Source organism: Xyrauchen texanus, chromosome 48 (genome assembly GCF_025860055.1).
Source record: "Xyrauchen texanus isolate HMW12.3.18 chromosome 48, RBS_HiC_50CHRs, whole genome shotgun sequence".
Classification (NCBI taxonomy): domain Eukaryota; kingdom Metazoa; phylum Chordata; class Actinopteri; order Cypriniformes; family Catostomidae; genus Xyrauchen; species Xyrauchen texanus.
This window is the reverse complement of record NC_068323.1, coordinates 1,780,939-1,805,562: the sequence shown is the minus strand read 5'-3', so window position 1 is coordinate 1,805,562 and position 24,624 is coordinate 1,780,939. Positions and strand designations below refer to the sequence as shown.

At 37.1% G+C, this 24,624-nt stretch overlaps 2 protein-coding genes across 3 annotated transcripts; one reads left to right on the top strand and one right to left on the bottom strand.

Moving 5' to 3' along the window:
• The first annotated feature begins 1,511 nt into the window (after window positions 1-1,511).
• On the top strand, window positions 1,512-15,985 carry LOC127639813 (uncharacterized). Of its 2 annotated transcripts, XM_052122064.1 has the most exons (6): window positions 1,512-1,582; window positions 1,812-1,874; window positions 14,093-14,422; window positions 14,833-14,913; window positions 15,444-15,545; window positions 15,661-15,985. In XM_052122064.1, exons 1-6 carry the CDS (start codon window positions 1,552-1,554, stop codon window positions 15,741-15,743), a joined length of 690 nt encoding a protein of 229 aa, XP_051978024.1. In that variant the 5' UTR covers window positions 1,512-1,551; the 3' UTR covers window positions 15,744-15,985. The 2 variants fall into 2 exon arrangements, with proteins under 2 accessions (XP_051978024.1, XP_051978025.1); XM_052122065.1 differs by lacking the exons at window positions 1,512-1,582; window positions 1,812-1,874 and adding an exon at window positions 8,977-9,080 and having other exon boundaries at window positions 15,661-15,981.
• Window positions 15,928-24,090, bottom strand: LOC127639808 (uncharacterized). The gene is made up of 6 exons (XM_052122058.1): window positions 24,031-24,090; window positions 23,444-23,779; window positions 22,947-23,222; window positions 20,316-20,429; window positions 19,855-19,922; window positions 15,928-16,056 (listed from the first exon to the last, which is right to left on the bottom strand). The coding sequence occupies exons 1-6, from the start codon at window positions 24,071-24,073 to the stop codon at window positions 16,006-16,008; spliced, it is 888 nt and encodes a 295-aa protein (XP_051978018.1). The 5' UTR covers window positions 24,074-24,090; the 3' UTR covers window positions 15,928-16,005.
• Between the last annotated feature and the right edge of the window lie 534 nt (window positions 24,091-24,624).

Genomic DNA, 24,624 nt, shown 5'->3' with positions numbered 1-24,624 from the left:
CTAATAATCCTGGAAGGGTGTTTGTCCCGGGATGGCTACTGTCTACAGTAGATGTGGATTTTGGTCATGATGATAAAGAAGATCTCAAAGAAACAGCTGATGATTATATAAATACTAAATATATTTCAGTTCTTCAAGTTTATACCGATGAATTAAAGTTAAAACAAGAGAAAGTCGGCATTAGTGGAATTTGGAGGAACTGAATTAAGAAGTAAACTAGTGTCAGGTATTGGGATACTATGACATCATCAATGGGAAGAAGACAGCAGACATCTTTTCTCAATACAGCCACATGTTAAAACTCATTTCAGGAAATAACCGGTTCCAACAGTGTTGATGTCCAGATTTAGGTTTGGCCACTGCAGATTGAGTGCAAATCTTTATATTATAGGAAAACTTCTGGATGATTGTGTGATGCATGTAGAGAGTCTGAAACTAGGGTGGCCATACGTCCTCTTTTTCCCGGATATGTCCTCTTTTTTGGACCTTAAAAAAGCATCCGGCCAGGATTTCTAAATTCTATGTTTCTTTAGATGCATTATGATGTGCATCTGGTCTAATACTTCATTGTGTGTGCGCACATTTGCATTGATTTAACCCGTCTTTGTAAGAAAGAAACGGGACGCGTTCTCGCACACCAATTGGTCGATTATAAGAGGCTTGCAGTAACTATTGGCCAAATTCCTGCCTGTCAATCTCTCCGCCGTTGTGTTCGGCATCAAACAGTTGCTTGACAGTAGCAGCAAATGACAGCTGAGTGAAACAATGCTCATACAAAAGTGCAAATGTACAGAAGATTTGCAGAAATAATCCCCATCTTTCATCCAGGTGGAGATCCGTGGGAAGCAGAATGTATGACATGTAAAGTTGCACTTGTGTGTCAGTTGCTAATAAAGGTTAGTGAAGCACACAAAGTGGATCTGTGAAACACAAAGGGTCAGCAAAAGGTCAAAGTTCACCAGGTAAATTAACTTTTTTGCGACCAGGTAATATCACATTGCTTCATTTTCCATGACCATTCAAAATAATATTAATAGTAAATGAAGTTACACTCATGGCATCCCATATTTTATTTTAGTACATTCAAAAGAACATTGGACATGTTTATTTATATATATTTATGTTATGCTAATAGAGTGACTTTTATCCCTGTATTAAAGTTTGCATTCATTGTAACACTGTTTTGAACCCTATTATTACACCTCATCCCATATGGGCACCCTACTGAAACTGTATCACATGTATTAATTTGATAAAGCGAGGACAGAATTATATGATAAATGAATGACAATTGGTGTAATCCACACTTCTTGGCCCAAAGGACAAAATATCTGAAACCTCAAAATGTGTTATTTGTAAAGACTTCTGGCGTAAATGCCAAGAATTGACAAAATACCTTTTTTTTTCTGTGAGGTTTCAAATGTCCTGTTGGTGGCGGTAATGCACGGAACACAGAGAAAAGTCTAGAAGAAAAAGAGATATCCAATCAGGAGCGAGTTAAGAGTGATCACAGGTGAGGGGTGGACATGATGGAAGAGTGACAGTGAACACATGGAGGAGAGCGTTGAAGGAGGAATATGTGGTAAACATATTTTATTACAGAATCATCCTGTTTGTTATTTAGTTAATCCCAGTAAGTGCTATTTAAATAACTACATTAAATTACTAAATGGAGGATCTGTGGAAACTGATCATGTTTAAATCTTGCCAAGCATGGACTCATTTATCTGCTAATGCTAGCTAGTGTGAGTCTTTCCTGTGGATGTGCTAACATTGTGACTAATCATCAGTGGAAATGTGTCCTCATATAGCGGTCTGGACTAAGAGACTCAAATCTCCCCTAACACCGGTGGATTATATCACAACACTGCTCGGTAAGATGCATTTTCTGTTAAACAGGAGTTTGCTTATCGTCCATATCAATTGTTTACAGTGATAAATGTTGTAAATTCTGGTATAAAGTCAATTCAATCTGAATTGTGTAACTTTACAATTTTAAAATGCTTTCTGTTGTCCAGTTTAATATTAGTGATGGGTGTGTTTGTGTAACTCTGTTTGGTGGCGCCAAAATGACAGACTTCCGTTTAGCAACACTTGTTACTCCATTATTAGTTTGAGTGTCCCAAACATAATATCTGCATCACTCATAACTGCTCAAACACATGTTTGCATTCAGATTGATTAAAGTCATCGAGAACATATCGCTTTTCTCTTGACATTCATAAATGTGGTCTTGAGGTAATCATAAAGTAATCTGATTACATTGTTATTTTCAAGGTAACTGGATTACATTACTGATCAGCATTTGTAATTGAATATCTTTTTTAAGTAACCTCCCGACGCTGACCAAGACAAGATATTATATATATATATACACTCACCTAAAGGATTATTAGGAACACCTGTTCAATTTCACATTAATGCAATTATCTAATCAACCAATCACATGGCAGTTGCTTCAATGCATTTAGGGGTGTGGTCCTGGTCAAGACAATCTCCTGAACTCCAAACTGAATGTCAGAATGGGAAAGAAAGGTGATTTAAGCAATTTTGAGCGTGGCATGGTTGTTGGTGCCAGACGGGCCGGTCTGAGTATTTCACAATCTGCTCAGTTACTGGGATTTTCACACACAACCATTTCTAGGGTTTACAAAGAATGGTGTGAAAAGGGAAAAACATCCAGTATGCGGCAGTCCTGTGGGCGAAAATGCCTTGTTGATGCTAGAGGTCAGAGGAGAATGGGCCGACTGATTCAAGCTGATAGAAGAGCAACTTTGACTGAAATAACCACTCGTTACAACCGAGGTATGCAGCAAAGCATTTGTGAAGCCACAACACGCACAACCTTGAGGCGGATGGGCTAGAAGACCCCACCGGGTACCCATCCTCTAATGGCTACTTCCAGCAGGATAATGCACCATGTCACAAAGCTCGAATCATTTCAAATTGGTTTCTTGAACATGACAATGAGTTCACTGTACTAAAATGGCCCCCACAGTCACCAGATCTCAACCCAATAGAGCATCTTTGGGATGTGGTGGAACGGGAGCTTCGTGCCCTGGATGTGCATCCCACAAATCTCCATCAACTGCAAGATGCTATCCTATCAATATGGGCCAACATTTCTAAAGAATGCTTTCAGCACCTTGTTGAATCAATGCCACGTAGAATTAAGGCAGTTCTGAAGGCGAAAGGGGGTCAAACACAGTATTAGTATGGTGTTCCTAATAATCCTTTAGGTGAGTGTATATAAATAATACACAAAAAAATATTGCTTTTTCTATTTTCAAATCACTTGTTTTTCTTTTTGTGACCCTAACTCCTCATAATATTGTTCTCAAGCCCTTTGGCACTATGAAAACTAAAAGGCAGATGCTATTTGTACTGTGTACATTAACCCTAACCTTGCCTCTCAAAAAATAACCATGGTTTTACTACAGTAATCATAGTATTATTATTATTATTATTATTATGGTATTTTGTAGTAAAATCAAAGTAAGCACAAAATTAAAACATGGTTGCTATATTAACATCATTATACTGTAGTAAAAACATGGTTAATTGCATTAAAACTATGACTTCTGCTATAAAAACATGCTAACTCGAGCTGTGCAGGTGATATTTACACCGAGTGCAAAAAGGGCAGTCATTAAAATGATGTTTGAAGACTGATTTACTTTCACTTTTTATTCTACTTTATATGGTGACTGATGCTATTAGTCTCTCTCATTCAAAAACATCATCTATTGTGTTCCTCAGAAGAAAAGTCTTGAGTCCTGTTTAACAGCTGACGTGGATTGTAAATTGGATTGATGTGGATTTTTTTTTGTGGTGTGGCCATTGAAAATGTTGACAGAGCAAATAACAATCTGAACAGATAAAATCCCTCATTGTCCTGTTTTGTTCCATTGAAGACAGAAAGTCATGTGGGTTTAGAGTAATGTGAGGTTGTGTAATGATGACTGTATGTTATTCCTCTTGATGTTAGTGTAAATTTAAACAATGATCTTGTGTGATTAAAGCTTGTGATGAGTTCCTTCATAAAAATGCAGATTTAACTTTGTCTTGGATTTACTGTAGGTTAATTGTGAAGTGAAGTCTTCACGTCCTCAGACTAACACATTAATAACACATTAATAACACATTAATAACACATTAATAACACAACTCTCATTACGCGATTAATGTTCGGCTTTATTGATGACTGCAAAATATTGAATCACTCCATTAATGTATTCATTCTATGTGTTCTTGTTAATGTTTTAAGATCAAGAACAGCTTTCCAGATATCACTGACTAAAATGAAATGTTAAATCAGACAGAAATGATCTTTATCTGTTGAGGTCAGCGCCAATTTGACTGTTTTTGCATGACGTCAGGACTGTCAAATCTGAACAGAATTCAACGTTTTCTTACATGTAATTACGAGATCAACAAAGAAGTGAAAGATAGAAACTCAATTAACTCAGACATGATATAAATGCAGCATTAATACTCTTCTGTCACAACAACTTCTTTAAAGATCCACTTCTGATGAAATTCTTTGAAATAAAGCTACAGGTCAGACCGGTCGAACCAGCCGTCTATCATCATCTAAGCAGATCAGTTAAAGCATTTAAATCATCTAAAGAACAAAGCATATGTGTACACACAATAACCGCCCAGAAGGTCAAACTATTTAAACATTTTACACAAACAGGAGAATTATTTCAAACACGCACATCATGTTGTTCATGTCTCTTCAGTAAAATAGAAACTTTATAATGTGGATTTAGTTTTGAACTCTCATGTTGCTAAAACTTGAACTATTATTAGAGTTTAATGAAGTCTCGGGTCATTTGTAATACTGGAAATCTCCGTATGTTCAACATCAATTCTGGAAGTCTGTGACAATCTTTCTAAAACTGCTTTTTGAAGTCGACATATAAATCTACATGTCTTAAGATTTGAGAGTCCTCAAAGTTCTTCATGGTTTGACAAAGTTTTACAACCATCCCTGACGTCCCGTTCCTACTTTTCTGTTCCCTGTTGTTGTTCATGTGGAAAAGAAAAACCCTTTGTGATTTTTTATAACTGCAAGATCTTTCACACTAATTAAACCCATGATTTATATGGGACAAAATTAGTACATTAATATTAAGTTCTCTGACAGGGTGCCAACAGGAACAAGGATGTAATCAGTAATCTGTGCTTTTCTGAAACTGAAAGAGTTTTGTTAATGTTGTTAGTCTGGAAGACTCAAAAAACCCCAAGATTCCAAAAAATGTCAACTTGGTTTAGTTTTATATTCGCTGGCAACTCCTGCAGATCATCATGCAGCTTGGTTGTTGCATGAATTTTATGCATCAACCAATGCAGTGTCTGGTGATGGTAGACACGAACACCGGTTGCTCCGATGTCCGTGTGCCGTAAGAGTCTGGCTAAGTGACAAAAATAGCACCATTTTGGATTCCGTTTAATATTACCACTATAGCATGTTAGTGTTGGGTCAGGATTATTGGCCTGTATTTCAGCATTATTCTGCAGTTCAAGGAGTCTTTCACACACGTGCTGCATCTGTCTGCACTGTTTTATGTAAACATGTGCTGGTCTTTGTGGTCTCGCTGTTTGTTCAGCATCTTGCGCAAGAGCCCACATCTGTAAGATGCTGAGTTAATTGATCTTTGAAACACTTCGAGACGTCTCAGTTTGGTTTCAGGTGTTGTGCTCATCTGCAAACAGTGTAAAAATCTGTCCAAGAATCATGTGCAATATTCTTTCCAAACATGACTTGTTTAATGAAGTCTGTTTAAAATGGTCAGCACTCACATGAGATGACCACTTGAGTAATGTCAGGATCCTAATTAAAGCTGTTTTTAGCTGTTTTGCTGCATTTGTTATGAGCAGCAGCATGTTGAGATACGAAGACTAGATGAATATTACCCACATTACCTCCGTAACCCTCCTGTTATTGGACACTTTTGCTGGCAGAATAGATTAATTATTCATGACTCATATATGACATATAATAATGAAGATTTTTAGAAGAATATTTCAGCTCTGTAGGTACAAACAATGCAAGTGAATGGTGACCAGAACTTTGAAGCTCCAAAAATCACAAAATCTGCATAAAAGTAATTCATAAGACACCAGTGGTTTAATCCATGTCTTCAGAAGTGATTTAATCTTTTTTGAGTGAAAATGGACCAAAATGTAAATCCTTTTTCACTGTACATCTTCCAATTGCAGTCTACAGGACTGGTCCTGATTTCAAGCTCATAAAAAAAAAATACTAAAACAGAATAACTGTGAAAATTAAAACTAATGTAATAAAAATTTAAAATAAATTAAACATCCAAAACTATAATAACACTGTTTAGATATATATTATATAAACATTGTATTTAAATGTGTAGCTAAATATAATATAATCTTTTAGTCTGTGAAATGTTATTTTATTTTATTATATATTGTTTTATATGATTTTAACCACATTTTATATATTTGTAAAATATACAAACTCCATACAGACGAGTCGTTGTCATGGTAACCAGATGCATTCAGAGCGGATTGATAGAATAAAAGTATCTTAAAATCATCGTTCAGTGCAATAAATCATCTTCCCTTCACTGCAATCCATACCAGACACGATATGAACAAGGATATTGAGGATATTATAATTGTATATGGTTATTCTGGTTAGATGCTGAATGTATTTCATTTGCTCTGTACAATGACAATAAAGTTAAATCTTTAAAAAAAAATCTAATGTTTTTCTTTACCTACTTTACCTTTGGAAGAATGTTCCAGATAATTTATTATCATCATTTAAAATGTGCTGTATATTTATCTTCACTTCTCTCTTGGCTTGGGCTGTTTGGTTATGCAAAATGACACTATTTACATTTCCCTCCTTTTCCACATAGAAGATAAATTACATGAAACCTGACTTTGACCATAGCACGACAACTGCACATTTGATTTGCAAAACAGAATGACTGCAGAGTTATATCAGTCATCTACAGGAACTAAACATGTTTCTTTACAACACTAGAATATTTAATCCATTATGTTTAATTATACTGAATAAAACATACAAAAATGGTTACAAATCTTTAAAGAGCTACTAAACAGTTTTGATTCAATTATTAAAATTTAAGCGGATTCTCTTTGAACCAAACTTATTTCACTCATTATATACAGTGAGGAAAATAAGTATTTGAACACCCTGCTATTTTGCAAGTTCTCCCACTTAGAAATCATGGAGGGGTCTGAAATTGTCACCGTAGGTGCATGTCCACTGTGAGAGACATAATCTAAAAAAAAAAATCCAGAAATCACAATGTATGATTTTTTAACTATTTATTTGTATGATACAGCTGCAAATAAGTATTTGAACACCTGAGAAAATCAATGTTAATATTTGGTACAGTAGCCTTTGTTTGCAATTACAGAGGTCAAACGTTTCCTGTAGTTTTTCACCAGGTTTGCACACACTGCAGGAGGGATTTTGGCCCACTCCTCCACACAGATCTTCTCTAGATCAGTCAGGTTTCTGGGCTGTCGCTGAGAAACACGGAGTTTGAGCTCCCTCCAAAGATTCTCTATTGGGTTTAGGTCTGGAGACTGGCTAGGCCACGCCAGAACCTTGATATGCTTCTTACAGAGCCACTCCTTGGTTATCCTGGCTGTGTGCTTCGGGTCATTGTCATGTTGGAAGACCCAGCCTCGACCCATCTTCAATGCTCTAACTGAGGGAAGGAGGTTGTTCCCCAAAATCTCGCAATACATGGCCCCGGTCATCCTCTCCTTAATACAGTGCAGTCGCCCTGTCCCATGTGCAGAAAAACACCCCCAAAGCATGATGCTATCACCCCCATGCTTCACAGTAGGGATGGTGTTCTTGGGATGGTACTCATCATTCTTCTTCCTCCAAACACGGTTAGTGGAATTATGACCAAAAAGTTCTATTTTGGTCTCATCTGACCACATGACTTTCTCCCATGACTCCTCTGGATCATCCAAATGGTCATTGGCAAACTTAAGACGGGCCTTGACATGTGCTGGTTTAAGCAGGGGAACCTTCCGTGCCATGCATGATTTCAAACCATGGCGTCTTAGTGTATTACCAACAGTAACCTTGGAAGCGGTGGTCCCAGCTCTTTTCAGGTCATTGACCAGCTCCTCCCGTGTAGTTCTGGGCTGATTTCTCACCTTTCTTAGGATCATTGAGACCCCACGAGGTGAGATCTTGCATGGAGCCCCAGTCCGAGGGAGATTGACAGTCATGTTTAGCTTCTTCCATTTTCTAATGATTGCTCCAACAGTGGACCTTTTTTCACCAAGCTGCTTGGCAATTTCCCGTAGCCCTTTCCAGCCTTGTGGAGGTGTACAATTTTGTCTCTAGTGTCTTTGGACAGCTCTTTGGTCTTGGTCATGTTAGTAGTTGGATTCTTACTGATTGTATGGGGTGGACAGGTGTCTTTATGCAGCTAACGACCTCAAACAGGTGCATCTAATTTAGGATAATAAATGGAGTGGAGGTGGACATTTTAAAGGCAGACTAACAGGTCTTTGAGGGTCAGAATTCTAGCTGATAGACAGGTGTTCAAATACTTATTTGCAGCTGTATCATACAAATAAATAGTTAAAAAATCGTTCATTGTGATTTCTGGATTTTGTTTTTTAGATTATGTCTCTCACAGTGGACATGCACCTACGATGACAATTTCAGACCCCTCCATGATTTCCAAGTGGGAGAACTTGCAAAATACCAGGGTGTTCAAATACTTATTTTCCTCACTGTATGCATGTTATGTCTGAGTTTCACAATTAGTAGATTTCTTTCTCCAGTGTTTTTCTATAGAGCTCAACAAAGTCTGGGGCTGATGAGTACAAATACACTTTCATTTCTGCTGAAACCTTTTGGAGGAGGGAGGGATTTGTTTTTCTGTAGCTGATAAAAGGAACCAGATCATAATAACAGAATCAGACCTTGCGGCTTTAAGACAGAAACGTTTTAACATCAAAAGTCTGTTGCTTTAAGAACATCATGAAGCACTGCTGGAGTTTACTCACTCTACAACTCTTCATTGTGAGTGGTAAGATATTACCATTATTTAACCATTTATTTTATACATTATTATTTTTATACTTTTAATATTATAATATATCAAATTTAAAAAAACAGTAGCAAGCTTTAATTTTCTGTGAATAATATATTTGAGGAATAAGTTGATAATTGTATAGTTTTGTTCACATGGCACGAGATTTCTGAACTTCCTCTTACAATGTAGTTTTGAGTTCTGAATATTTAAAGAAGTCTCAGAGTTAAAAAGAAAAGTCTCTCTTTCTACTGAGCCAACGCCATATTATACAACACAATTACAGACGCACATAATCACCAGCGTGACAGTCAACATGAAACATGAAACCCAGTCCTTCCTCATCAAACCGGTTATACCAGTTTCAAACTGTTGATGCCAGTGTGACGAGATTACCTGTATTGGTGTTATTAGTACATATGGGCGTGTTTTATGTCAACGCATGTTTGTATTATTATACTGTATTTTGTGAATCACTTTGACCTTCATGCAATTATTGTAATGACTGATGTGTTTACACACAACTCTACATTATTTCAAATATCCTTATGACTGTTTAATTAAAAATATAATTTACAATGACTAATCGCCACTATTACAATAAATATTATCCTTTGCAAATAAAGTGCAAAAACAATACATTTATGGACATTATTATTAAAGGCTTTGCAGAGAAACACAGTTATTTTACAGGTATTTCCTGAATTATTATGATCCTTCAATTAAGAGTTAACACACGCTAAAGATTATAAAATACCAGTTTTATTTCGTAAGACAAAAAATACTGTATAAAACAGATTCAAATCATCTCAGACTTGACTGGCAGTGTTTGTGTTTGGATTGTACTTTTACAGGTTTTAATCTAAATACAATATTTAATGATTCAGTTTTTATCGAATTACAGAACAGACCTTAAATGAAATACAACAGTTAATATTTAGCTGACTGCATTGATTAACCTGCGTGAAGTTGCCCCCCACTCAACGCAAAACCTCGGCAAAATAGTCTCAATCGTTTGTGTTGGTTTGTGCTGCTTTGGTTTTTTTAAATATTAAAAGAATATTTATAGGTCATTCTGAGGTCACTCAGCCCCCCACATGCTCTAAATTCACCCCAAATAGTCTCAATCATTTGTGCTGATTTGTGCCAGTAAAGGTTTCATTTTTGCTTCTTCGGTTTTTTAAATATTAGACATTGAATTACAGGCGAATTATAAATGCTGATATTTCACCAGCCCCCACATTCTCCAAATTCACTCAAAATAGTCTCAGTCGTTTGTGCTGGTTTGTGCTGTAAAAAAATTTGTTTGTGCTGCTTCGGTTTTTAAAATATTAGACATTGAATTACAGGCGAATTATAAATGCTGATATTTATTGAATACAATACTGACATAATAAAACAGATCACTTAATGTAGGTTAGTAGTAGTAGCAGTCTAGGTCATTCTGATTACTATTAGGCTACTATGTTATAGGGATGCAACGATTCACTCCGAGCCGGTTGAAAATCGATTAAAATACGTGACGATTCGTGTCGGTTGAGATGTTAAAGGAATCGCGATACACGTTTTAAACAGCAGGGGCGCTGAAGCAGTATATTTTGACCTCGCTTTACAGGCGCGATAGCAGCGAACAAGTTGTAGCATTAAACAGTAGCAAACATGGCGGCGGCAAGTGTAGATCTTGATCTTGAGGATGCCCTATCTTCATTCAAATCGGAGGTGTGGCGGCATTTTGGCTTTTCGAAGTCTAAAAATGAAAGCGGTGAGGTGGTAACAGACAAAACAAAAACAGATACTGCAAGAAAATGTTAATATACACCAATAGCACAACAAACATGATGCAGCATACAAACCGTCACCACAGCGAGAAGCTCCAGTCACCGCCATCTGCACGTAAAAACGTATTAGTAGGCCAAACCACTCTGACCGGCGGATTTGCAGCCCCACTTGCGGCAACAAGTGCGAGAGCCAAGGAGATCACAAGGTGTATCGGTGTTTTCATGGCAAAATATATGAGGCCGTTTTCTGTCGTAGAAAATGAAGGATTTAGGCTACTCGTCAATACATTGGAGCCCAAATACACCATCCCATCACGCCCCCACTTTAGCCAGACTGTTATGCCAGCGCATTACAGGGAAACAATATCTAAGGTAGTTGAGACCCTCAGAAAAGCATATAGTGTATCAATTACAACCGACAGCTGGACCTCCAGGGCAACCCAGAGTTATCTTACAGTCACAGCCCATGTGATAACCAGTGAGTGGGAGATGGTTCATTTTGTTCTCCAAACTCACCCATTGTTCGAAACCCACACCGGAGCTAATATTGCTGAAGTTTTAAAATCAGCTGTGAGTGAATGGGGGCTTCAAAAGGCCAACCATGGAATTGCTGTGGTCACGGACAACGCGAGGAATATGGATGTTGCTGTCAGAGAGGCTGGGCTGGCCCCCCATGTCAGGTGTTTTGCCCACACTTTGAACTTAGCCAGCCGTTTGTTGGGCAGAGTGAGGCGCATTGCTGCCGCCTTTCACCGAAGCTCCACAGCCACAGCTGTGCTCGCAGCCAAACAGATACTACTGGAGCTTCCAGCGCATAAGTTAATCATCGATGTCGCTACGCGTTGGAACAGCAGTCTGGATATGATCGAACGCTATCTCGAACAGCAAGCGGCTGTGACAGCAACTCTCCTGAGCAACGACATTCGACGAAATGTCCGTGACATCGATACTTTGGATAGCTCAGACATCTGTGATGCTGAGGAGATGGTGAGGCTTCTAAAGCCACTCAAAACGGCCACCACTGTGCTGTGTGACGAAAAAATTCAACTGTGTCTCTCATTGTGCAATTAAAGCATATGATCGAGCATAACATGGCATCCAACGAAGAAGACTCCCTCACTGTGAGCAACATGAAGAGAGCTATACTGAACAACCTTTCAGACAGATACACTTCAGAATACAACCACCTGCTGGAGTGCACCGCATTAGACCCAAGATTCCGGGCTCTGCCTCATCTAGAGAAAGACACGGTGGGAAAATTACGTTACTCAGCACATTAAATCACAACGTATTTCGCCTGCCTCTGCCATCCAGCACGCCCCTTCCCCTCTCCCGGATTTGTGTACCCAAATGTTGACAGATAACAGGCTCCGTGTGTGACATGACACGAGATTAAACAACTCGGGCAACGCGACGTCAGAAAGTACCTCATACTCTGTATCGAGGAAATGTATCAGATTTCTGATCCCTCTGATACATGGAGAACAGCTGGTCATCCAGGGCCATGAATTCCATAATTGTCCTCGTAATTGCTTTGGTATTTTCGCTGCTCATACCAAGGGATGATAGGAGAGGCTGCTGACTTGTGGCTGGCTCTGAGCTCTGGCTAGCTTTAGCCGCTTTCACTTTTTAGCTTCTTTTTTAAAATGGGCATTTTCAGCTGGGTGAGGGTGTTTTAAATGTCTAATTAGGTTTGTTGATCCGAAAGTTATTGTGGTGGTTCCCCCACGGTTTACTTTGGCCTTACAATTATTACACATTTCGAACTTTATGTATTCTTTACTCACACAGTGAAGATCTCCCACACCAATGACGTGTTTACGTGCAGATGTGAAGTTATTACCTGCGCCGCTGGCAACAAAACGGACCGGCTTGGAATCGGAAAGACGTGAATCTGACCGGCCGGTCATCGGAAAATGCGGAAAATCGGCTAATTCTGGTCCCTGGCCGGTCGATCGGTGCATCTCTAATATGTAGGCTATATATATATGGATGATAGGATGGAGACACCTCTGAACCGAGGGCGGGCTCTATGCTTTCAAAGCTAGCTTGCTAACCGCTAGCCTCTCTGGATTACACAGCCTAGCTTTAAATGTTTTAAATAAGTTTTGTTGACAAAAATATAATTGGGCCACCATATTAATTTATTTCATTTTAAAACTAAAACTTAATTAAAAAAGTTTTTGAAATGGATGACTTGGACCGAATAATAAAGAAAAGCAGCCAATTAGTGCCCAATATAGATGGGAACTCCTTCAATACAGTTTAAAAAGCATCTCAGGGTGATTCCTCAAGAAGCTGATTGAGAAAATGTTAAGAGTTCATGTCTGCAAATTCTAGGCAAAGGGAAGATGTGAAGATGCTCAAATATTACACAGTTTTGATTTATTTTAGATTTTTAGTCACAACAGAATTCCAATATTTCCATTTCTATTATTCCATAGTTTTGATGACTTTACTATTATTGTAAAATGTGAAGAAAAAAAAACTAAATTATAATAACGAATGAATTTCAAAACTTTTGCCTGGTAGTGGCCAAATATAACTTCTCTCCAAGACATGTACAAGCCATAGCATGTATTTCTGAGTAGTTAAAGGAACAATCTGTACAACAAACAAACAAACAAACAATTATTTTTTTAATAACCTGCTAATTTGCATTGATGGACATGACAATGCTCCATGCTGGCCTTTGTCTCTTTCTTTGTGCTGATGATTTGAATAGTGAAATGATGTTAGATGGTCATTTTGTGCCAGGGACAAAAAACTGTGAAATTTGGGTTTTTGTGCCAATGAAGCTTTTTGCAATTATTTTAAATACATCTGATCACTCTACACAATAATCTAGAAACAAGTATTTATACATGTGTATTAATCGGTAGTCAAAATAAAATAAAATTTAAGCCGTAGTAAAAAAAAACATTTACCATTTGGTGTAAAAGTGTTTTTCATGCAGATATTTTGGGTACGGCTCCCCACTACAACTACAACCCATTTAAAATAGATTGTGTTCAATAATCTCTCTTGGGTCATTCACGTTCATTTTAGTGAATATATTTCTAAAATAATTGATTAATATACTTTTATAATTGGTGATACTTAATATTTTTACCTGTAGTAAGTTCATCTATCCTCTGGGAAGTTACTACCTCCTTTAAAAAGTGTTAAAAAGTAGCATGTGAGTGCGGATCATGTGTTTAAATACCTGGAAACTTTGTGTGTGTTCATCAGGTGTGTTTGGAGTTGACACGGATGAAATCAAGTCAGTGATTGAGGGAGATTCAGTCACTCTACACACAAATGTTGAAAAACAGAAAAGTGATCTGATTGTGTGGTGTTTTGGACCTGAAGCCACTCTTGTTGCTAAAATCAACGGAGATGCCAACAGCAAGCGAGTATATGATGATGTTCTTGGTGGGATATTTCGAGACAGACTGGAGTTGAACATCACGACTGGAGATCTCACCATCAGAGACATCACAACTGAACACTCGGGACTTTATAAACTCAGCATCATCAGTGAAAAGGCCTCAAACAAATTATTCAGTGTAACTGTGAAGGGTGAGTATTTTAATGTTTCCTGTGTGTTATAAATCAAATGAAACTCACTCATGTGTTTATTACTGACTGCTTGAAACATTCAGAGTTTCTTCCTGTAATTCACTTTGAATGATGTCTTTGCTGCTTTGGGATGAACACAAGTGCATTTTCAGTCTGTTTGTGGGACTCATTTGTAAATTGTGAAGTTGTCGAGTCATTAGTTTGAGAAGGAAAGAGCATGTTTAACTATCTGTAGCATAAAACTGAAGATCTGTTTGTGTAATACATATAAAATCAGTTTAATATGAGACAATAAACTATATATAAACTGCCTTTAGAAAATGAGACACGGCAAGAGGAAATTCTGTTTCTGTTTTAAAACCAGTGAATGTTTCTATTGTGATTGTTGATGACTGTGTTCCTGTCTTCAGAGAGGAAATCAGAGATTGAGGAGATTAAGACAGATGAGACTGAGAAGATTGATGAGTCTACTTCCGGTCGATCACGTTCAGGTGCGTCAGTGTTTATTTAATGAGATGATCTGGATGTCATAAATCAAATGATTTGAATATGTTTAATAGATCTTACACACTGTAACACATGATTGACAGAATGTGTTGTTATATTCAATCGTTTCTCTTTGATGTATTTAAGACATTGAAGAAACACATTCTGTATAATCTTCTATATTATCATCATGAGTGTTTATTTATGAGCCTCTATCTAGTGTTAGTGTTTATTTATGAGCCTCTATCTAGTGTTAGTGTTTATTTCTGAATACAGATAGATAGCTCCGCCCCCAGCTCACGCCATTGGTGGAGTCAGTGTTGTTGTCAGGTGTCACTCAGAACAGGAGGAATGTTTTATAGACACAGAGACACAGTGTTCACAGTAAAACATTAACCAATGAATGATGGTCTTACAGTCTCTGTTTATTAAACACACTGCAGCATTAAATACTGATTGATTGATCGATTGATTATCAGTGATAAAAGTGTTTCACTTTATAGAAGTTAATGTTTGTTTCTCTTTATCTTTTTAGATTCTATCATCATCATCATCATCATTACAGTGTGTTTGACTGCAGTATTAACTGTAATCGCAGCTGTGATCTGCTTCAGGAAACACAGATTGGATCTAAAAGGCAAGTTTTGACTTTATCTTAAACTGCAAACAAAATCACAGTTAGATTCACTGATGTTGTGGTTAATAATAATGATTAAGAAAGACATTATTACAAATCATCTCTTTTTCTCCAGCTTTAATAAAAGTGCAGACTTCTGAAACTGACGTTCTGACTGAAAAAAGACGACTTCAGGACAAAATTCAGCAACAAGTTTGAAGGTTAACTAACCTGAAAAGACTTTTTAATGGCAGGTTTTATTGACACTTTATTGACCTCATGATGTGTTTTAATGAACAATGTCCTGCTGTACTATCTTTTGTATATTTATTGTCTTTATTAAGTGTTTTTTACTTAAAGAACAATAAATATTGTGAACAATTGAATTACATTTTAAATGTCACAACACAATTAAAAGCATATGTGATAATCCAGAGGATAATAAACTCATTTCTGAGGAAACCGAATCAAGAGTGTTTGATTATCGTCTCATTAATCCTGCGTACACCACCTCATCCTCTTCTGGAACTTTCTGTAGGAAAACACAAGTCACAGAAAACATAAGAAATATGATAATGATCATTTAATTTCATCACATCTCAGCCTTTACTGTACAGTTCATAGTGAGTTATTTGGTCATTTAACGTTTAACAACAGAGAACGTGCTCGACATTATTTATATATAGTATTATTATCATCATTATTGCAATATAATATGATTTCTATATGAATATTCCTTTAAATCATCTCTCTGCATTAACATGACCAAAACCATCTGCATATTTAAACAGTTTCTGTCCTGAATCTGCATTGCATTAGTGCAGACAGAAAATACTGCAGGTTATAATATACCAGGTATGTACAAACATATGTGTCTTTTTTTTTTTAGAATTGCTATGCAGAGTTCATTTAATCAACCTCTGGTTCCCCAATCATTTTTGTGGTTTGTATGGTGAGCATCATACTACAGCTTAAAATGTATCAGTGTATGTATGACCTGACATAGAAAGAGATGTAAAAACAGGACATTGTTGTGAACTTTCACCTGATCATGAATAAAGGTCATGTGCTTTCTGTAGGGAGGGGTGTATCGATGTATCGAGACTCTCGATTTGAGACAATCCTCACATCTAAATATTGCTCCTTGTGTTTCTAGTGATTTTATTACTTATACAGAAAATGAATGAATGTCATAAACTCAGGGGCGGATTATGACTAGTAAGGGCCAATTATCTCAAAGATGATATATGCAGTCTTTATTCATTAATTTAAGTCTCTTTTAATACTTGCTTTGGTATTTACTGTCAGATTAATTCAAACAGCACAGATGTGGTGAAGAAACCGCTGAACTGAAACATGTCAGTTTCAACAGAACATTTGTTATACATAATATAAAAGTAATTTTTTTACCAAAAAATATGATACAAAAACCAAGGATGTAACATGTAAGCATGTATTTTTACTTCAAACATTTACGTACATAACGGTCTGGTGAAACTTGAAAAGAGTTAAAGCAGTTCCTGCTCGTGCTGACATATCTTTTCTCATCTGAATGATGGGGTGCGTTCCATACAGAAGTGATCATCCCTAAACCCTATTTCCTTCAAAGACTTGGACAGAAAGGTGTGGAGCTCAAAAATAGTGGTCATTTGGTAATTGTTTTGGAAAGATCCTACAGCTTGGCTACCATTATTAATCTCCCATCGAAAAGCCTTGCAAATGCATAATATTTTCAATGACACTTTTCAAAGTGTCAAAAAATCCCCTTGATTACTGTAATGGCTTTCCATTAAAGCCAGAGGTGAATTGGGTTCAAAGAGTGAGCAAGTAATTGTCAATAAAGCAAATATTCTCTTCATTACTCTTAGTTTGTCTTCTACTTGCAGTAATAGTTTACAATGTATCTCACCAGTAGTTTGAAGTCATCATTTGTTTGTTCCACAATCCCAATATGTTCAAGCCAACACCAAACTTAACATCATTGAATACAATCAAGTAGGATACAATCCAAAATCAAACATGAATTATATACAAGCTTAAGTTCACGTTAAGTGGCAAGCACATGTTCTATGCCTGATCACACCTGTTGTCGTTTACAATCACGGTCAAAAACTGTGTGCTTCATCCGTTCCCAGAAACCCCTGCCCTTCTATCCCATGTATACCTATTTATACGTTTCAATATACTGCCACCCAAAGGTTAACCACAGTATTACTGCAAAATGGCTTCTACAACTACAATACACCGACAGAATGTTCAAATGAGTTAAGAGTCTGTTTCTGAATGATCGTGATTTCAAACTTCAGCTCTCAATTCTGATACACACAAGCCCTTTATTATGCTCTCAATCTGTAAAACAGTTTAATTTAAAAAGCATTTAAAATTATTTTATACTTTCAGACTGTAACGATTGCAGGATGAGTCAAGAGAACAGAATCAAGAGTACCAAAACTAATCCAGTTACAAAACTTAATGACTGGAACTAAACAAAACCAAAACTTGGTAACAGAAGGTATTTTACATCCAAGGGGGAAACAGTAACTGACAAAGTCTAAGCAAACACAAGGACATTATATACACTGGGGCAAACAAGGTAAACGAGAAACAGCTGGGAACAATCAGAGCAGGAACCAGGAACAGAGACACAAGGTAAACACAAAAACTCAAACTAAAAGTCTCTTAAACTCCTAGCAACCTCTGGCGGCTGCTAGGGAAAAAATCCAAGTGTTACATAGCCCCCACCTTTAAGGAGCGACTCCTGACACTCCTAAGCATAACCCCAAAAACAACATTTGTAAATGGGAGGAACACGACATTATGGAACCAGCAATCCAAGAAAGCACAGGGGAAACAAGAGGAGCTGAAGGCCATTAGTGAACCCAATGAGACCCCCGGAGGGCAAGATGGACCAGGTGGCCAAGGCAGGGTGGAGAGGGAGTCCGAACATGGACCAGGAGAACAATCAGGCCAGGGCAGACCAGGTGGATGGTCAGGAGACCAGGATGGAGTGGTGGTGGTGTAGTGGTCTAAACCACATAACCGGTATACTGGTAATCAGAAGGTTGCTGGTTCAAGCCCCACAGCCACCACCATTGTGTCCTTGAGCAAGGCACTTAACTCCAGGTTGCTCCGGGGGATTGTCCCTGTAAGAAGGGCTCTGTAATCGCTTTGGATAAATGTAAATGTAAATGTATACCAGTCCAGGGCAGATCAGGTGGATGATCAGGAGGCCTGGGAGGCGGCCACAGGGTCAGACTTTTATTACAGACTCTGCTATGACATTGGAGTTAGAGTCAAAGGACTGTGGTTCAAGTCCAGCCGTGAACTCTAGATGACATGTGACATTACAGAGTCATGGAAGCGGCATGAAATGAAGTTTAATTCTCATTTAGCTTCTGCATTTTAAAATACTAATGCTTAAGTTTAGGAATTGGGAAGGAGGATGTATTTTTAATCGTCTCATTTATATTTTAAAACACTATTGGTTAGGTTCAGGCAAAAGTGTTAGGTTAGGGAGAGATGTTAAAAAATATTTATTTAAAATTCAACTTAAAACATAAATTTTACTTGCTTTTGGCACCACCAGCTGGACATTTCACTGAAAACCTGCAGCCAAACGTGTTATACAGCATGTACATTTTTTGATTGCAAACATGTTGTCATGTTTACCTAAATTTCATGAGACCAGCCTGCATCTTTAAGTATATATAAACATTTGTTTTCAAAGATGATGGGCCGCGAGACCTTGTATCCCTGTGGGAAAAATTAATGGGAAGAATACTTTTGAAACAAAGACTGATGAAAAACTGGGTGGGCACTGATGTGCTCCACTGGAATTGATATTGATGATATTAGCCCTTATATTGCTCATTACTGGGTTGAAAAACAAAATCAAATCGAGTCACCAATGCCTGGTTTGAGGACTGCAGTGTGCAGATCTTGAAGATGTACAGAAGAAGAGGATATTGTGGTAGGAGAGATAATTGCATTCTAACATCTGCTCACATTTCTAATTTGGCTTCTTGCACTTTACTGTTGCAGAATCTAGAAAGTACTTAAAGCAAGAATATCCAGTATAATCAGCTGCTTAACTTACTGCGGTGACTATCCTACCGGCATCCCTCCACCACAAAACTCAGATTTAATATCTCCATTTTATATTAATTAACATTAAATGAGCAAGCTAAATTTGTTTGTCTTTAACATTTCTAAGGATTAGATGTAGATGTGAAGTCTTGAAACACACACCTGCACTCATACACACAAACACAAATCTAAATCTGGCTCACTTCTGGATATAGAGAGAAATAAATGTTTACGATTCTCTTACCGTTTTCTGTGCTTTTCTTTTATAGAATGTTGGATCTGCATAAGTTATCTCTTCTCCATGAGTCCGAACTGTTTTAACAATAATGAGAAATGTAAAAAATGTGTTATATTCTGTTTCTTTAAAACATTAAAGGGATGAAAGTCCACACAAAAATGATCATTTGTCATTATATACAAAGTTGTTTGAATTTTGAACAACATGACCCCTGTGCCTTAAATGAGGACAGTTATTATTATTATTTATGTGAACTATTCCTTTATGTTTTCACAGATAATAAAGAAAATGTTAAAAAATAAATAAATTACATCACAGGTAACTGAAAAATATGCTTAATGTGAATAACATTTAAATAAACAATAGGATTGGATCAACCTGACTGCATTAGTTTACAACAAAAATTAATCAGATCAGATAGAAGCTCTTAAATGAAATAACTTCAGCGTATAAGAGACAACACTTGCCCTCTTGATGTGTTTTTCTACATTTCCTGCAGATGCAGAACATCAAAACTGCCGCCACAATCAACAGAGTTCCAGCAGCAGTTGAAATCAGCTCTATCAGAGATTCAGAGAGTTCTGGAATGAAACAGACATCAGTGTAACTGGATTTACCAGCTTTTAGAGAGACATGAAAACACAGTTAATTTCAGAACTCAAAACTAACTTTCTAACGACAGCAGACAGATTAATATATCAACATATGTGTAACGAGGCAGACGAGGATGGAGGATATAAATGCAGCTTTTAATAAAACAATGATTAAGAACAGTAAGACTGACAAAGAACCCAGGGAAAACACGGGAAACAATCATAAAATTAAACTAGAAAAAGTTCGTCGAGACAAACTTTAAGTCGGCTTGTGAAAGTTTGGACCAGAAAGTTTGAAGTTTAAAGTAGTTTGAAGTTTAAATTAGTTTATAGTTTAAATTAGTTTAAAGTTTAAATTAGTTTAAAGTTTAAATTAGTCTAAAGTTTAAAATAGTTTGAATTTTAAAGTAGTTTGAAGTTTAAAGTAGTTTATAGTTTAAATTAGTTTAAAGTTTAAATTAGTCTAAAGTTTAAAATAGTTTGAATTTTAAAGTAGTTTGAAGTTTAAAGTAGTTTATAGTTTAAATTAGTTTAAAGTTTAAATTAGTCTAAAGTTTAAATTAGTTTGAATTTTAAAGTAGTTTGAAGTTTAAAGTAGTTTATAGTTTAAATTAGTTTAAAGTTTAAATTAGTCTAAAGTTTAAATTAGTTTGAATTTTAAAGTAGTTTATAGTTTAAAGTAGTTTGAAGTTTAAAGTAGTTTATAGTTTAAATGAGTTGCTAGATAGATAGATAGATAGATAGATAGATAGAGACACTCAGATAGATAGATAGATAGATAGATAGATATATATTTACCCTCAGATAGATAGATAGATATAGATAGATAGATATTTACCCTCAGATAGATAGATAGATAGATAGACAGACAGATAGATGCTAGCACGTTTTTAGCATTTTTTAGTACTTCGCTAGGTGATGCTAACATGTTTTAGCATGATGCTAGCACATTTTTAGCATCTTTTTGCACTTCGCTTTGCGATGCTAGCATGTGTTAGCATGATGCTAGCACGTTTTTAGCATGTTTTAACACTTCGCTACACGATGCTAGCATGTGTTAGCATGATGCTGTCACATTTTTAGCATGTTTTAGCACTTCGCTAGGCGATGCTAGCATGTGTTAGCATGATGCTAGCACATTTTTAGCATTTTTAGCGCCTGGCTAGGCGATGCTTAGCATGTGTTAGCATGATCTTGCTACGCGTTTTAGAATTTTTAGCGCTCGCTAGGCGATGCTAGCATGTGTTAGCATGATGCTTGCTGCGTTTTAGCATTTTTAGCGCCTGCTAGGCGATGCTAGCATGTGTTAGCATGATGTTAGCACGTTTTTAGCATGTTTTAGCGCCGCTAGGCGATGCTTAACACGTTTTAGCATGATGCTAGCGCGTTTTTAGCATGTTTTAGCACTGCTAGGCGATCTAGCATGTGTTAGCATTATGCTATGCGTTTTTAGCATTTTTAACGCCGCTAGGCGATCTTAGCATGTGTTAGCATGATCTTGCTGCGTTTTTAGCATTTTAGCGCCGGCTAGGCGATCTTAGCTGCGTTTTAGCATGTTTTAGCGCTCGGCTAGGCGATCTTAGCATGTGTTAGCATGATGCTAGCTGCGTTTTTAGCATCTTTTAGCACTTTGCTAGGCGATGCTTTAGCATGTGTTAGCATGATGCTTAGCATGTTTTTAGCATTTTTAGCGCTCGGCTAGGCGATCTTGATGCGTTTTAGCATGTTTTAGCCCTTCAGCTAGGCGATGCTAGCTTGTGTTAGCATGATGCTATGACGTTTTAGCATGTTTTAGCGCTTCGCTAGGCGATTTTAGCATGATGCTAGCACATTTTTAGCTTGTTTTAACACTTTGCTAGTCAATGCTAGCATGTGTTAGCATGATGCTTAGCATGTTTTTAGCATGTTTTAGCGTGTGGCTATGAAGATTTTAGGTCATTACTTTTTGGCTGCTTGATAAATAAATCCTCTGAGGGAGAGAGAGAGGGAGAGATGCAGGGCTGACAGGCCCTTTTTGTCTGTGTGTGTGAAAATGTCAGTTGGGATTTAAATTTCTGAACATTCCGCAATGTTAAGTCAATGGGAGTTTTTTCCGAGTTTGATCGTCATTTTTAGGAAAACCGTAAGTCCGATCAGTTAGAAAAGATATTGCATACCGAGTCAGAACAGTTTGAGTGTCTGAGCCGAGTTTGGAGTATGTGGAGTTAAAGCTCTAGGAGGAGTTAGATATAGAAATTTCACCGCTAAGAAGAAGAAGAAGAATCGGAATAATAATAAGTTTAAGTAGGATTTCAGTAAGTTGGCTCTCACAAGCCAACTTAACTACAAGGACTACAATACTAACACAGGAAACAGGAACAACTAACCAAACAAGAATTTCAACATAGAAGTCTAAGCACAAACAGGGAATAAGTGACAATATGACAGTTCATGTTTACACATCAGTGACATCAGGGTGATCAGAAACTTGACCCATCCAATCATGGTCCATTACTGCTGTTGTACCTGAACACGTCTGACAGACTTCAGTAATGTCGAGATGTTTAGTCTGGTTTCTGATGGAATTGTTCACCACACAGCTGTAAGAATCATCGACACACTCCAGATGTAGAGAGAGACTTCTGTTGAGATCAGACACACTGATGGAGGACAATAAACTGTTTCCTTTGTACCAGGAGAGAGTCACCTGTGTCACATTCACCACTGAACACACCAACACACATTTAGAGCTTGAAGAACATTGAGAAGAGTCTCTGATGATCACAGGAACCGGCAGACGAGCTGGAAAGATAATTCAGAGTCAATAAAATAAACATCAAACATCAGTTTCATCATAATCAGTCGCAGTTTATTGTGATCTGTGAGTCTCAGAAGACAAGAGTGTCAGACCTTCAGTCTTCTCATTACATTGCATGATTTATATTGTTTTTGATATTTATAATAGTATGATGATGATGTGAGAATGAAATATGAAGAGGACACTGATGTTATTCTGTACTCACCATAAACAGTCACATTGAATATATTAAATGATATTGTGTTTGTGATGATCTGTGCTTTATAAAGTCCAGTGTGTGCGGTTGTGATGTTTGTGATGGTGAGATCTCCAGTCTGATCGTTCAGCTGCAGTCTGAATCTCAACTGTTCGTCCATTATTGAGGTTATATTTGCTTCTCTGTTGATTTGTGCTATAACAGTATCTGGATTCTGAGCTCCAAACATCCAGTGTAAAACATCATCATCTCTCAGTATTTCAGTTTCATCAGTGTGTAAAGTGACAGAATCTCCCTCCATCACTGACACTGACTTTACTTTATCTGGATCAACACCAAACACACCTGCACAACAAACAAACATCTTTATTATCTTTACAAGTGTAAATGCTTTATTAAACAGGAATCTGATGCAATCCTCTCTAATGATCAAGATCTATATTTTACAGACTGATTTGAGGTTCTGTTGGGAAACAATTAAACGAGTAAAATATGAAATTAAATAAAAAACAAATGAACACTTTTATGTGGGAATAATCGCCAATATAAATCCTGTGAGTTTTCTCTGAACTGAATGAATAAATATCATGACTTACCATCGAAATGCAGCAAAACTAACACGAGAAACATCTTCTTCATTTCCACACGTCGGAAAGAGTGAAATTAGACAGCATGTGACGTGAACGCGCGCTCGCTCTTCACATACAGGATTTCAGTTGTGCGTGAACGCGCATAAGCGTGTGTCCGCGTTCTTGTGGCTGAGGCCCGTGATTATAACATCACTCAAAGGAAACATGGATTATATTTATATATGAATATATGTTACTCAACATGAGTTTTACTCACTGTTAGTTGGTTTAGACTTCTATCTAAATCACTTTGCAGAACTTATCTCAACAATATTTAGTCATTATCAGACATTGTGTCCAGTGTGACATGCAGTGTAAGAGATGCAGTGTCTCAAGTGTCTTCTTGGTTCACTTGTTGAGATATTTAATAATCTTCCAGTCATCAGTGCTGAGCTGTAGTTACCTTCTAGAATCATAGATAACATGACTTTAAATCACATTCATTCTTTAAAAGGACCCACATGTTACCCTGCAGCTATATAATGACTCAAAGTGGACTGTGATCACTTTATATCCATTATAAATCTCTGCTGGAGCGTTCATGATCTGGGAGTGAATAAC